Source organism: Hemicordylus capensis, chromosome 5, assembly GCF_027244095.1.
Source record: "Hemicordylus capensis ecotype Gifberg chromosome 5, rHemCap1.1.pri, whole genome shotgun sequence".
Taxonomy (NCBI): Eukaryota; Metazoa; Chordata; class Lepidosauria; order Squamata; family Cordylidae; genus Hemicordylus; species Hemicordylus capensis.
In genome coordinates this window covers 123,793,271-123,807,708 of record NC_069661.1, presented here as the reverse complement: position 1 = coordinate 123,807,708, position 14,438 = coordinate 123,793,271, and the positions used below count along the sequence as shown (strand labels likewise).

The 14,438-nt window shown below is 43.7% G+C and overlaps 1 protein-coding gene across 7 annotated transcripts in view; it reads left to right on the top strand.

Annotated features, from left to right (window-relative positions):
• RGS12 (regulator of G protein signaling 12) overlaps positions 1 to 14,438 on the top strand; it is a 142,922-nt gene that overhangs the window by 110,307 nt on the left and 18,177 nt on the right. For all 7 annotated transcript variants that reach the window (XM_053256888.1, XM_053256881.1, XM_053256882.1 and 4 more), the window contains 5 exons: positions 824 to 1,024; positions 1,385 to 1,458; positions 8,031 to 8,157; positions 12,555 to 12,651; positions 14,055 to 14,134. In XM_053256888.1, coding sequence (XP_053112863.1) covers positions 824 to 1,024; positions 1,385 to 1,458; positions 8,031 to 8,157; positions 12,555 to 12,651; positions 14,055 to 14,134 — 579 coding nt within the window. The remainder of the gene's footprint in view (positions 1 to 823; positions 1,025 to 1,384; positions 1,459 to 8,030; positions 8,158 to 12,554; positions 12,652 to 14,054; positions 14,135 to 14,438) is intronic.

Genomic DNA, 14,438 nt, shown 5'->3' with positions numbered 1-14,438 from the left:
TGGGCTGGTGGGTAGGCAGAGAATGGATAACAAGATCTATTGACACACTAAACAGCAGGGATAAGTAATGAATCAAATGACCATGGGGGACGTGTGACTGGATGTGATGGCATCCTGAGATATACAAGAGCCAAGTAATTAGCTAAATATATAATTGGTCCGTGCATCCCTTAGCTCTGGCACTGCACTCTCAGGTATGCCTGTGCTCCTCCCTTGATTCTATCCCCCTTGATAGAATCCACAGCAAGGAACAAAGTTAGAACAAGTACTGCATAGAATGGAAGATATTTACAATAGAATACTGGCTGGCATCCAGAGCAGCAGTCCATGGATGCCCCTAACATCTGTCACCATGCAATACTAGCCCCCATGCTGGTGCACCTAGTCTCCAAAGCATAAGCACTTTTGCATTCTTGCACAAAAGTACAAATACTTTTCAGAGCTCTCTTGTGCTCTAAAATAGCAACGTTAGGATGAATATGCATCACTTGACCTTCAGCTGCATGTTTCTTTCTGGTACTACAGAACCTTTCTGGAGCATGGGCTAGCTCTGAAAAGTCCTTACATTCTTGCATATGTTTGCAAAAGCACCCACACTTCAGAGAGTCGGTGCACCAGCATAGGGGCTACTGCAGATGTTCGAAGCACCCAAAGTTGACTAATCTGGATGCTTATTGCCACTGTGTTTATTTTTGCATGAACAGTCTACTGAACAACTACCAAGGAAAGAGCAAGACTTCTTTCCAGAAAGTATGGTATTTGATTTGTATTGTTTTCTACTTTTCTACTTTGCTGTATTTGATTTTCTCTTGTTGCTTGAAAGTTTGACTCCTCCAGGGCATCAGCACCTGTAACTGAGAAAGAGAAATCTTTCAAAAGCTGCCATATAAACTTTCCAGATGGCTCATCCTATACAATGACTGTGAGAGCTGGATTCTCAATCAAAGAGATGTTATCTGGGTTCTGTGAAAAACAAGGCATAAACATAGCTGCAGTTGATCTGTTTTTAGTTGGTGGGGACAAGGTACTTAATCTTATACATCTTTATAAAATGACAAATTCCTTTGTCACTTTTCGTGGTATGTTTTTCTCTCTACTTATGCAAATTTCCTAAAACTAAAGTACATCTAATAATAATAATAACTATTTTTCTTCAGATACGTAAGTTTAAGATTTATGCAAGTTAGTGTAAATTTAATCAGTTAATAATCTAAAAGTCATGCAGCTAATCTTGCAACAACCCTAATAATAATAGTCTGTTCATGCTTTGTGAGTGATATTTAAAGCTCTTTCATTCTGCATAGCTAGCTATGTTTTTATCTTAGATATATTATTCAGTCAGGTTCCTTAGTAACATGTTATTCTGATCCTTTGATGTTTGTAGCCACTTGTATTGCATCAGGACAGCAGCATTTTGGATTCCCGAGCTCTTCGTTTAGAAAAGCGAACTTTATTTCGGTAAGAAAACAATCTTTAGCCTGTGGCTTTTAAAAACTATCACGAGCACAGCAAAATATTGGTTCAAATCTCCTCTAAAATGGTATTTGCCTGAGAACAGCAACTCCATGAGGATGCAAGCGATTTGGAGGGGATTTTTAATTTTTTTTTTAATCATTATTCAAAAGAAAACAAAGTTAAATAGTTCATAGTGCTCCTGAAGGCAGGACTAGAACCAATGGGTCAAAATTACAAGGAAGCAGATTGAGGCTAGACATTAGGAGGAATCTTCTAACTGTAAAGCTGGGCTCTCCTTTGCTATAGGTTTTCAAGCAGAGGCTGGACAGACCACCAGGGTTCCTTCCAGCTCTAAAATTATGTTATTCCATATACAGCAGTGCAATATGCCAAAAAACTTTTCAAAGCAAGGAAAGAAAATACTGGAGAATAAAAAATATTTTAATATTAATGTAATGTCATATTATCTATACTGTGTCATAAAAGTAAAATATTAGAAAATCAAAATTAATCAAGTTTGGTTAGCAATATTGGCTTCTAATGCTGCTGTTGCCACCACCTACATAAGTACAGAACTGGGGGAAAACTTTAAAGGACACCCACATTGTTGCCAGCACCCCTGCTCCCCACCCCACCCCCCACAGAAAAACCCACACACTTTTCAGAAATTTGAAAATGAAATAGGAAGGGAAATCAGAGTACAAGGGGCTGCAAAGGTCTGGATTTCAGCCATTGGCCAGGAATAAAAGAAAATGATTTTAATTTCTTTGCTTTTTAGTTGTATATTGTTTTCATTGTTGCATACTATGTGGTTCGTGATCCATTGAATCCATTAGAATGGGTTCTGTGCCTGTGAGGAAGCCTCTCGGTGTCAAGTTCCACAGCTCCTTTTCGGTGCCTGTGCCCCGCCCCATGTAGCCACGTGGCTATTTAAGGCAGGAGGAAGCGCAGGCACCTCATTTCCTTTGGATCTTCTCAGGACCATTTAACGTTTTTGCATCCCTCCGTCTCTGATTCTGTTTGACGAAAGACTGGACTGCTACCTGGCCATTTGACCATGGACTATTTAACAACAAAGTTGAAGTTGTGAGTACTATGGATACCCCTAAGCAGAAAAAAACTTTCAAGCGTTGCAGTAAATGCAGTGCAAAATTGCCCTCACAAGACGGCCATAATTTATGCTTGCTGTGTTTGGAAGAGGCCCACATTACTTTGGCCTGTAAGATTTGTCAGTCCTTCTCAAAGCAAACGAGAAAAAATCGTGAACTTCGTTTAAGAGCAGCAATTTATTATGATGTCTTGGTTGCACCCTCTACCTCGTCAAAATCACCTCAGGTGCACGGCTCGAGGGCTCAGGATTAGGCCCAGTCTAAAACCTCTATGCCCACCGTAAAAACCCCTAAGTCCTCAAAGAGGTCGGGTGACAAAATAGCAACCGCTGGCGAGCCCACCAAGAAAACCCAAAAGCTGTTGTCGTCGACCTCAACTCTGTCATCAAAGTCAGCTCAGGATGTTGTCTTCGTATTGGCAACACAGTCAACGTTGAGAAAATCTACACCAGTGCCCTCGACTCCGAAGACTCCACTTCACTTGTCATCGACTTCGATGTCGAGAGATACCTCGACATTAAAACAGCCGGAGAAAATCTCTTCGATGTAGCGGCAACAGCTATTGGCAACACCGACTTCAACGCCGACTTCAGCATCGATGGAACCCTCAACGTCGAATCAACCCATAAAAGACCCTTTGACTGGACAGCAGCTGTCGATATCGACCACGACTTGTGTACCTGCCACGCCGGCGTTGACATGCTCAATGTCATGCTCAACAGCACGAGATCTATTACCAGCACCAACCCCTATTCGATACCCTTCGACATCGAGGGACAGGGAACAGCCGTTGACCTTGAACACTTCAGCAAACATAACCACTGTTATCACTCGATTCCGAGCGCCCGTGACATTTGCTCTGGAGGAGGCTGACCTGTTAGACACTGAGGCACCACCCTTGGACCCAGGGACAGCCCAATCTATTCTAACAATGTTAGATTCTGCGGCTACCACCCCCTCTACATTCCAAGGATTTCCGCGCTCAGACGACAATGCTGCAACTACTGTTGCCAAACCTGCACCTCATTTACTGACTGCCACTCAACTCTCCACTCGGAACGCCATGGCACACTTACAGCTTTAGCCAAACAGTATCTCCATCAAGGGAGTCTGCTCTGCCTGGAGCCACCTCGCCAGGTGAGGCCTATGATTTCAGTGAGGATCACGCATGGCGACAGCGGTCATCCACAGTCACAGGGCCTCAGGTCACCCCCTGTGCAATTCCTATCCATCCTCTCTCAGCAGGAGATGCTCCTCCTGCTCCTAAGAAGGTGCTCACCACGAATGCCTCAACTCAGACTCTGCTTCCTATCTTTACTAAGCACACACAGACAGTGCTGAGACAATTTACCTCTGCAACGGCCCAAACTGAGGGCTCACCAACAACTGCTCCGCCATCTGTCACATCGCCAAGCGCAGCTCCTTCACACCACTCTTTCCGATGGGGTTTCTGAGCACAGCCACCATGGCTCTTCCGATTTTGAGTTGGATACTGAGACAGTGGAACCCAACCCTTCTCCAGATGTGGCCACACCAGCCCATGTCTCACCAACAGAGGAGTTGAAGGCGTATCACTCCCAGGTGAAACAAATGGATTGGATCTGTCCTCTCAGGTGAAAAATATCAATGATCCAGTCTACAATTTCATGGCACGTTCCCAATCTGCTCAACCTGTGGCTCTGCCGTTACTACCTATCATCACAAATGCGGCACAATGCACTTGGCAGGTCCCACATACATCTACCCCCACTTCAAAAAGACTGGAAGGCCTCTATCGGGTGCAGGAGCAGGAGCAGGATGATACGTACCTGTTTAAGCATCCTGTCCCAAACTCTTTGGTCATCGATTGTGCAACCACTTCCAGATCAGGGAGGAAACACACCACCCCTGAGGATAAAGAGGTCAGGAAATTGGACGTTATGGGGATAAAGCTGTACTCCACCTCTTGTCTCTCTGTCAAGGTGGCTAATTATTCTGCTTGTATAGCAAAGTACAGCTACTGCATCTGGGAGAACTTGGAGAAGCACCTCGATACACTATCTCCAGAAGAACTTAAAATTTGGTTTCGAAAGACGCTGCAGAAGGCAGGGCTCCTATCATCAAAAGACAAAAAAGAGTTACTTCCGCAGACAGAGTACATGTTGCAGCTTCTCCAGGACCTCAGGATACAGGTCAACTGGAAAAAGTCTCACCTAACGCCAGTATCCACCATATCGTTCATTGGGACTGTACTGGATGCCACAGTAGGGAGAGCATTCTTACCAGAGGATCATTACCAAGCCATCATGCTACTGATTCAGCAGTTTCAAACCAGTCCTTTGCAAGCAGCGCATCAAATACAACATCTGTTGGGCCTGATGGTCTCCTGCAAATCAACTGTGCAATACACCCAGTTGAAGATGAGGAAGCTGCAGCTGTGGTTCCTGTCTTCCTTCAGTCTCAGCAGAGACAGCCCCACAGAATGGCTGTTCGTGCTCTGCCAGTCCTTCGTTCCCTGTCCTGGTGGACACAGAAGATCAACCTTCTCAGAGGGGTGCCTTTTCAGGCACAGCCTCCATCAGTATGGGTCATGACGGATGCTTCGCTCCAAGGATGGGGCGGGCATTGCAGTGCCACGATGACGCAAGGTCTCTGGACACGCAATCAGCGCCAATTGCGTATAAATTTCCTGCAACTGTTGGCAGTTTTTCAAGTCATGAAGGCCTTCCTTCCAATACTGCAAGGGAGGGTCGTTCAATTGCAGTTGGACAACACTACCACCATCACCTGCCTCAATAGGCAAGCGGGGATGGTCTCCAGGTCGCTTTGTGCACTAAGCATTCAGATTTGGCATTGGTGCATCAGGAACAGTATTACCCCAGTAGCTATCCACATCAAAGGGATGGACAATGTACTGGCAGATGGACTCAGCCGCTCATTCTCGATGGAAACCCGGCACGAGGGGGAACTGAACAATGTTTACCTACTGCAAATCTTTGATCTCTGGGATCACCCGGAGATTGACTTGTTTGCTACAGCTCAGAGCACAAAGTGCAAGCTGTTCTGCTCGAGAGCGGGACACGATCAGCATTCGTTGGGGGATGCTTTCTAGCTGGACTGGTCATGTCATTGGACTTACATGTTCCTTCCCTTACCGCTTGTGAGCAGGGTAGTAGCACAAATCCTGGCCGGCTGTGTGAAATGCATTTTGATCACACCTTGGTGGCCCTGCCAAGCATGGTTTCCTCATCTACTCAAACTAGCTTAACACACCTTCTGGAGACTTCTGGAGACTTCCAAATTGTCCAGATCTCCTGATTCAGGAGGGCAGTCATGTTCTGCATCCAGAAGTTCTCACCCTGCAGCTAATAGTGTGGAGGATCGACTGCTGAGAAAGATCCTGCTGAATGAACGTAAGCCATCTACAAGGAAAAAACTACGCCAGCAAGTGGAGAACGTTTGCTGCCTACGCTTCAGGGCACAGATTCTGCCCTAAAAGGGCTTCCATCCAGAAGGTCTTGCTCTAACTGACAACCCTGAAGACATCTAAGTATGTATCCATAAGGATCCGCCTCGCTTCCGTATCGTCCAGACACCCCGGTTGGGATGGCAAGACGGTGTTCTCCCATCCTTCATGCAAAAGTTTTTTGAAAGGCCTCACTAATCTCTATCTGCCTATCCATTGACCACTGGAGCAATGGAGCATCTCTCTGGTCCTCTCCACTCTGACTGAACCACCCTTTGAACCCCTGCATTCCACTAAACTGAAACTTGCATCCTTAAAGAGTGCCTTCTTGGTAGCTATCACCACCGCTCACAGGATGAGTGAACTTACTGCTCTCAGAATGGATATACCTTATACCCGCTTCTACCCAAATAAGGTTCTCCTGTGCCCTGACATTACCTTTTTGCCCAAAATTTGTGACTGATTTCCACATCAATCAGGACATTGTACTGCCCACCTCCTTTAAGTCACTGACCGGTCCTTTAGAGAAGGCTCTACATTCCTTGGATGTTTGCAGACCACTTCTCTATTATCTCTCCAAAACCAAGCTCTTCAGAACGTCGAAGAGGCTATTTATATCCTACAAGGGCGTGACTATGGATTGGGCACTGTCCAGGCAGAGGCTTTCACACTGGCTGGTGGAAACTATTCATCTAGCCTACTCTCTTCAGAAAGTTTAGGCACCATTGTCCATAAAAGTGCATTCCACTAGGCCGTATGGTATTCTGTAGCCCATCTGTCCACTATATCCTTTCAGGACATCTGTAAGGCTGCCACTTGGTCTTCTGAACAGCCTTTTGTAAAACACTACGCTATTGACTTACGCTCTGCAGCAGAGGCGAACTTTGGGAGAGGTGTCCTCAAAAGGGTGTTGCAATGACTCTACTGCTCCCTCCTCCTAACGGAGCTATCTAGACACCCATCCTAATGGATTCAACGGATCACGAACCAGATAAACAGGTTGCTCACCTTTAACTGATGATCTGGTAGTGATCTGTTGATATCCATTAGACCCTCCCGAACCTTCCCTCCGCAGTAGAACTTTCTTCTGTACAGTAGAGGTTACCTGCTTCAGCTATGTTTACGACTGCTTCGGCGGTCTCCAAGGAACTGAGGTGCCTGCGCTTCCTCCTGCCTTAAATAGCCACGTGGTCATGTGGGGCAGGGCGCAGGCACCGAAAAAGAGCTGTGGAACTCGACACGGAGAGGCTTCCACGCAGGCGCAGAACCCATTCTAATGGATATCAACGGATCACTACCAGATCATCAGTTACAGGTGAGCAACCTGTTTTTATTCCTTTGCTTTTTAATTGTATATTGTTTTCATTGTTGCATGCTATGTGCATCGTGATATGGGGGGTGATTTCCTTTCTTTTTTCTTAACAGACCTCATTAGCTTTACATTAACAAGCCCTAGGCTCATATGCTTCTTCCTCCCCTCATGCACTGATTTTTCTTCTCCCAATTTTGGGATAAAATGATAGAAAATAAGCAAATTGTGTATCAGATAATTTTGAGATGCCCATCATAATTAAAATTAAAGGTTTTTACCCTTGAAATGGTTGCTCTGTTTGAATAGTTGAAAACAAGGCCATATAGATCATCAGATGAAAAATAAGGAAAATACTACATTTGCAAAGAGAAGACACTCAGAACCTTCACATTATTTACTGATTCCTAAGGCAGCTAGAATTCATCTGCTTTTACCTTCCCTTCCATAGAAGCTGTCTGGACATTGTACTAGTGCAATATCTGTGCCTGTGTTACATGGGATGCAAGGATAATAATTGCTGTGCCCTCCAAAAATGTGTAGAGTGTGGTAGATTTGTGAAGATGATGAGGTTTTAACGAAGGTGCATGAAATGAAATTTGCTCTTCATAGTACTTTGTGTATTTAGATTCCCAAACAGGATTATAAGCCTCTTGCATGTCTGAATTGTTTTTAATAGCAAACACTCATTGAATCCCTTCATATATTCTAGGCTGGATCTCATTCCTATCAATAGATCCGTTGGCTTAAAGGCTAAACCCACCAAACCAGTAACAGAAGTCCTACGACCAGTGGTTGCAAAATATGGTTTAAATCTTAATAATCTTGTGGCAAGACTAGTAAGTAATTCATTAAGTTTAAAGCATTTAGCTTGCTTCCCTTCTGAATACTATACTGGCTGACATACTGACTAGATTTATTCAAGGAAGTTCCATAGAAATTTAAACACTAGGTTAGGCAATGCTAACTTTCCTTTTAATTTCAATAGGACCTCCTCGAGTAAGTTTAATCAGGATTTCAGCCACTGCATTTTACGATATTGGTGTTAACCTTATGCAGGAATGATCGTGTATTAGGTAATAATACAGTAGTCTTTCATTTCATTCTGTATTAAATAACTGTTTATTTATTTAAGAATTTAAATAGATTTGACCTCCCCTCTGTGCACACACACATTTAAAATACAAGCATTCTAAGCAGCTTTCTTTGGAACTCCCTTATTCTCTTCTTCTGAGCCCCATTTTCTGTTGCTGCTATTTCTGTGAGGGCTATATGTGTAATTACAGATATGTATATGTATGTATTTACAGTTTTAACCACCACCACTCATCCTAAAGACTAGGGGATAGAAGCAGATAACAGAAATTCAAACCAATATATACACATACCTACATACGTAGACACATACAAAAATAAAGAACTCCCCCAGCCAGCTTAGTCCCCCAACAAAATTAAAGCCAGACCAAACACAGAAATCTTGAGTACCTTTTGAAAGGTGCTCAAGCCTTTGACAAAATGGCCTTTCACAAGTTTTCTCCTGAGATGGTGGTGCTGGGAGAAGGGGTTTAGATTTGTTAGGCATTGGGATACATTTTGGGGCAAGCATAGACTATAGAAAAGGGACAGAATTGCACTTGAACCAAGATGGAACCAGACTGCTGGTGCTTAAATCCAAAAAGGTCACAAAGCAACTTTTAAAATGATGCCTGGGGGATTGCCGACAGGAACTGGGTGGTATTTTATTTAGCAAGCAAAATCCCCTAAGGTGTGACAATGCAAGATATACCGAAGGGGACAGAGTAGAACCAGGAATAGAGCAGTGGAAGCAAATGACACCTGGTCAAAAAAGTCAAATGACATTAAGGGAGATGTCAATGCTAGGTAAGAGACTCTTTGTATTAGTGTTTATATACCAATGCCAGAAGACTCTGAGACAAAATGGGTGAGCTGGAGTGTTTGGTTGCTAATGAAAACATATAGTGGGCATAACAGAAACCTGGTGGAACGGTGAGGAACTGTTGGAACAGTGAGAGCCAGTTGTATTCCTGGATACAAACGCTACAGAAAGAACAGTGAGGGGGTGATTGGACATGGAGTAGCACTTTATATTAAAGAAGAGATAGAATCCAACAAACTAAAAAACCTAGGAGGACCAGTGTCCTCCACAGAAACATTATGGGTGACAATACAAGGACTGAAAGGAAATGTGTTACTAGGGATGTGCTATTGCCTTCTGGATCAAAACTCTGAGAGTGACCTGGAGTTGGAGAAGCAAATCAGAGAGTCGTCAAAGAGCAACAGAGCTGTAATAATGGGTGACTTAAATTACCCTCACATAGACTAGGCAAATTCACATGAGGGTATTGACAGAGAGGCCAAATTTCTAGAAATGCTAAATGACTGTGCCTTAGAACAGATGGTTGCGAAACGAACCAGAAAGAAGGTGACCTCTGATTTAATCCTTAATGGTGTGAGATGTCAGAGTTACAGAACCATTGGGGAACAGTGGCCATAGTATGATCCAATTCAGCTTATATGCAAGTGGAGCATTGCCAAGGAATGCATTGGACTTCAGAAAAAGAAACTTCTAAAAAATGAGGAGGCTGGTAAAAAGAAAGCTGAAAGGGAAAGTCAGGAAAGTCAAATCACTCCAGAAAACATGGAACTTATTTAAAACCACAGTGATAGAAGCTCAGTTGGAATGTATACCAAGAAGGAGGAAAGATGCCACCAAGTTCAGGAGGACACCAGCATGGCTAACAAGTAGAGTCAGGGAAGCTATAAAAAGGAAGAAGACTTGCTTCAGAAAAAGAAACAAATGAAGAGAACAGAAAGGAACATATACACTGGTAAAATAAATGCAAGCAGACAACAAGGGATGCAAAAAGAGAGGGTAGGTAGAAGTATCAAGGGGAATAACAAATACTTCTGTAAATATATCAGAAGCAGAAAACCTACCAGAGAGGCAGGTGAACCCTTAGATTATGAGGGCATGAAAGAAATTATTAAGGAAGACAAGGAGATTGCAGAGAAGCTGAATGAATGAATGAAATAAAAATGTCTTCACGGCAGAGGATACTGACCATATACCCAATCTGGAAATGAGTTTCTCAGGCTTGGAGGCTGAAGAACTGGGGCAATTTGAGGTGATGAAGAAAATTGTCTTGCTAAATGACTGCATGACATGCACACCTGTCACTCAGAGTCTGATGCTGGAAGGTATGCTGCTGCCCCGCACAGCAATTTTAGGCACAGCGCCGGTGGGGGAAACATAGCGGGGGAGGGAGCACCCTCCCTGCTCCCTAAAGTTAACCTCCCTGCCCGCTGGAACTTGCATATCCCTAGTAAGCAAGTGTAAAGTGATGCATATTGGGGCCAAAAAACCCAACTTCACATATACACTAATAGGGTCTGAGCTGTCAGTGACTTACCAGGAGAGAGATTTGGGGGTCGTGGTAGACAGTTTGTTAAATGTGTCTACTCAGTGTACAGCTGCTGTGAAAAAGGCAAATTCTATGCTAGGGATCATTATTTATTTATTTATTTATTTATTTATTTATCTATCTATCAAATTTGTACACCGCCCCAAACTTTCATCTCTGGGCAGTTAACAATAGCGGTTAACGGTTCTCTGGGCGGTTAACATTAGGAATGAGATTGAAAATAAAAATGCTAATATTATTATAATGCCTTTATACAAATCTATAGTATGTCCGAATTTGAAGTATTGTGTACAGATCTGGTCACAGTATCTTAAGGATATTGTAGAACTGGAAAAGGTGCAGAAGAGGGCAACCAAGATGATCAGGGGCCTGCAGCACCTTCCTTATGAGGCAAGGCTACAGCATCAGAGGCTTTTTCATTTGGAAAAGAGGCAACTACAGGGAGACATGAAATAAATTACTCATAGAGTAGAGAGAGTGGACAGGGAGAAATTTGTCTCCCTCTCTCACAACATGGAACCAGGAGTCATCGCACGAAACTGATGGCTAGGAAATATAGGACCGATAAAAGGAAATACTTTTTCACACAGCGCATAATTAATCTGTGGAATTCTCTGCCATGGGATGTGGTAATGGCCACTAGCTCAGATGGCTTTAAAAGGGACTTGGACAAATTCATGGAGGATTGGCCTATCAATGGCTACTAGTTTAGTGGCTATAGGTCATCTCCAGTCTCAGAAGCAAGATGCCTCTCAATACCAGTTGCAGGGGAGCCACAACAAAAGAGAGGGCATGCCCTCACCTCTTGCCTGTGAGCTTCTCAGAGGCATCTGGTGGGCCACTGTGTGAAACAGGATGCTGGTCTAGATATGCCTTGGGGTTGATCCAGCAGGGCTGTTCTTTTATTTTTTGCAAGCAGTCCAAGCTGTCTAGGCCTCTATAGGTTAAAACCAGCACCTTGAATTGTGGTCAGAGGACAAAAAGAATAGGAACATAGGAAGCTGCCATATACTGAGTCAGACCATTGGTCTATCTAGCTCAGTATTGTCTTCACAGACTGGCAGCTGCTTCTCCAAGATTGCAGGCAGGAATCTCTCTCAGCCCTATCTTGGAGATGCTAGGGAGGGAACTTGGAATCTGCTCTTCCCAGAGCGGCTCCATCCCCTGAGGGGAATATCTTACAGTGCTCACACTTCTAGTCTCCCATTCATATGCAACCAGGGTGGACCCTGCTTAGCTAAGGGGACAAGTCATGCTTGCTACCACTAGACCAGCTCTCCTCTAATAACAGAGCCTGAGGTATCATTTGCATAGTATTCAAGTTAGCTTAATAATTATTGCATGTTGCTTGCCATTATCCTTCTGGAGCCTGAGCCAAACCTTTGAAACTGGCCTTTCCAAAAACCAGTTGGATTGACTTTTCTTCCAAGCTGGACATCCTTTTGGACTTCTTCATAATTAAGTTTTAACACAGATATTTCCCATGGTAAAAAATCATATTTTTCTCTGAAATAGATTTTTTATTATATGTGTTTAAAAAATATTAACTATTTGAATATTTGACCATTTGAATATTGACTGATCTCTCAGACTTATGTAATTTTTGAAAAACAGATAATCCTGTCTTTGAATTTTTAATGTAAACTTCCAACATCATTTATTCCTGTCCTTTCAGATAACTGATTCATAGTAATTATTTGCTGCATAGTGAATTTTTAAAACAAGGCCATAAATCAATTTGTTTTTGGGGGAAAATGTTTTCCTGTTGTTCCAAATTTGTGATCCAACTACAGAATGGTGAGCAGGAACCATTAGACCTTGGTGTTCCCATCTCTAATCTAGACGGACAGAGAGTTATTCTGGATGAAAGGGTACCAACAAAGGGGAAAGGTAAGCAGTCTTGAAAGTGTGCCATGCCTGGTTATTCTAATTCATCATCCCTTCACATTCCTTGGAATACTGAAAGTAAAATAATCTGGTGTTCAGTCAGAAACAATGCATGACATTTTGAATGGAATTTGGTACTTGTAGAATCTGGCAGTTGGTTCAGATTTCTAAGATGCTTTGGCTTTAAAAAACAAACAAAGGAAACCCACCCATCCCTTCTAGCACTCCTGCAAACTTCTCTTGCATGTTTACTAACAAATAGGTTCCACTGAGTTCAATGTGGCTTACTCCCAGGTGAGTATGAATAGGATTTCAGCCTTGAGGTCCCTTCGGTTAGGGATGTGCACGGAACCGCCAATTGCGGTCCGGCACTGGGGTGGGGGGGGTCCCTTTAAGAGCGGCGGGAGGGTTACTTACCCCTCCCGCCGCTTCCCCGATCTTTCGCCCGTAAATCGTAGAGTAATTGGGGCGGCAGGACACCTCCCTGCCGCCCCTTCCCCGACGTTGTTTCAAAAGACTCCACGTCGGGGAAGGGGCGGCAGGGAGGTGTCCTGCCGCCCCAATTACTCTACGATTTACGGGCGAAAGATCGGGAAAGCGGCGGGAGGGGTAAGTAAACCCTCCCGCCGCTCTTAAAGGGACCCCCCCCAACCGAACCGGACCGCCCAGGTCCGGACCAGTCCGGGCCCATCCCTACCTTCGGTTTCCAAGGTTGCACGTCCAAATTTGGCAAACCAGAGTTAAGGACAAATAGGGACCTGCGGTTTCCCTCCCCAAACTCCATTGTAAACCTTCAGTCAGAGTAGAGTTTTGCCACCCTTAACTCCAGTAGTGCGGTGCCAGCATTGCATCCGAACGCTGGCACTGCAATTTTGGCCTCATGGGACTGGAGTTGAGGGAGACTGGAGTCATCCCTCACTCCAGCCTGACTGGCTGTGCAGGCTGTCCTTCTGTCAAGAAGGAAGCCTACACAACCAGCTCCCCTGCCTCTCTGCAGTCTCACTGACTGCAGAGAGGCTATTCTCCTGAACGTCCAAACCCAAGTATACTTGGGTGGGCAGGGGAGGGGGGCAACCATTCCTATTCATCCCAGCACAGTATCGCTCCAATAGATGCTGATCTCTCCTCTCTTTGTTTTTAGATTGTGAGCCCTTTTGGGACAGAGAACCATTTTATCATTGTTTTTGCTGTGCAAACTGCTTTGAGAACCTTTTTGTTGGTGGTGAATTTTAAATAATTAATAATAATATAACAAGGATGATGATTGTGAGTGTGGATATTCTCTAGACGGTTCTAGGATTTTACCAAGTCGTCCCTCCATACTTGGTCACACACCAATATGATTTAAATATATGTATTGCAGCAGGTTTGGTAATCATATGGTGTTTTGTTTTTTTAATATCTAGCATTCACAGACCAGGGAAGGGGGGCCTCAGTAAAACACAGCACAACGGTACCCTCTAATACAAGAACTCAAGCACCTACAGTAAGTTTTCTAAATTTATTTGACACTCCAATTATTCTTCAGTTATTATCTTGCTTTCTGCAAACTCAAATTGCTGATGAAAAGAAACATTTAAACAAATGGTAATTGTATTTGCTTAGTGTCTGTTTCAGTTAATATTCTATGTCCCTCCTTTGTATATGTAGGTCCTTTGTTTTGTTGCATTCACCAGTGCATATGTTATGTTCTTTGCTTCTAATGTGAGATTGGTGATGTGTCAAGAGATCTGTAATAAAAGACCAAATTACATGTTACACCCAATTGCATGTAACATTCCCCAGTGGTT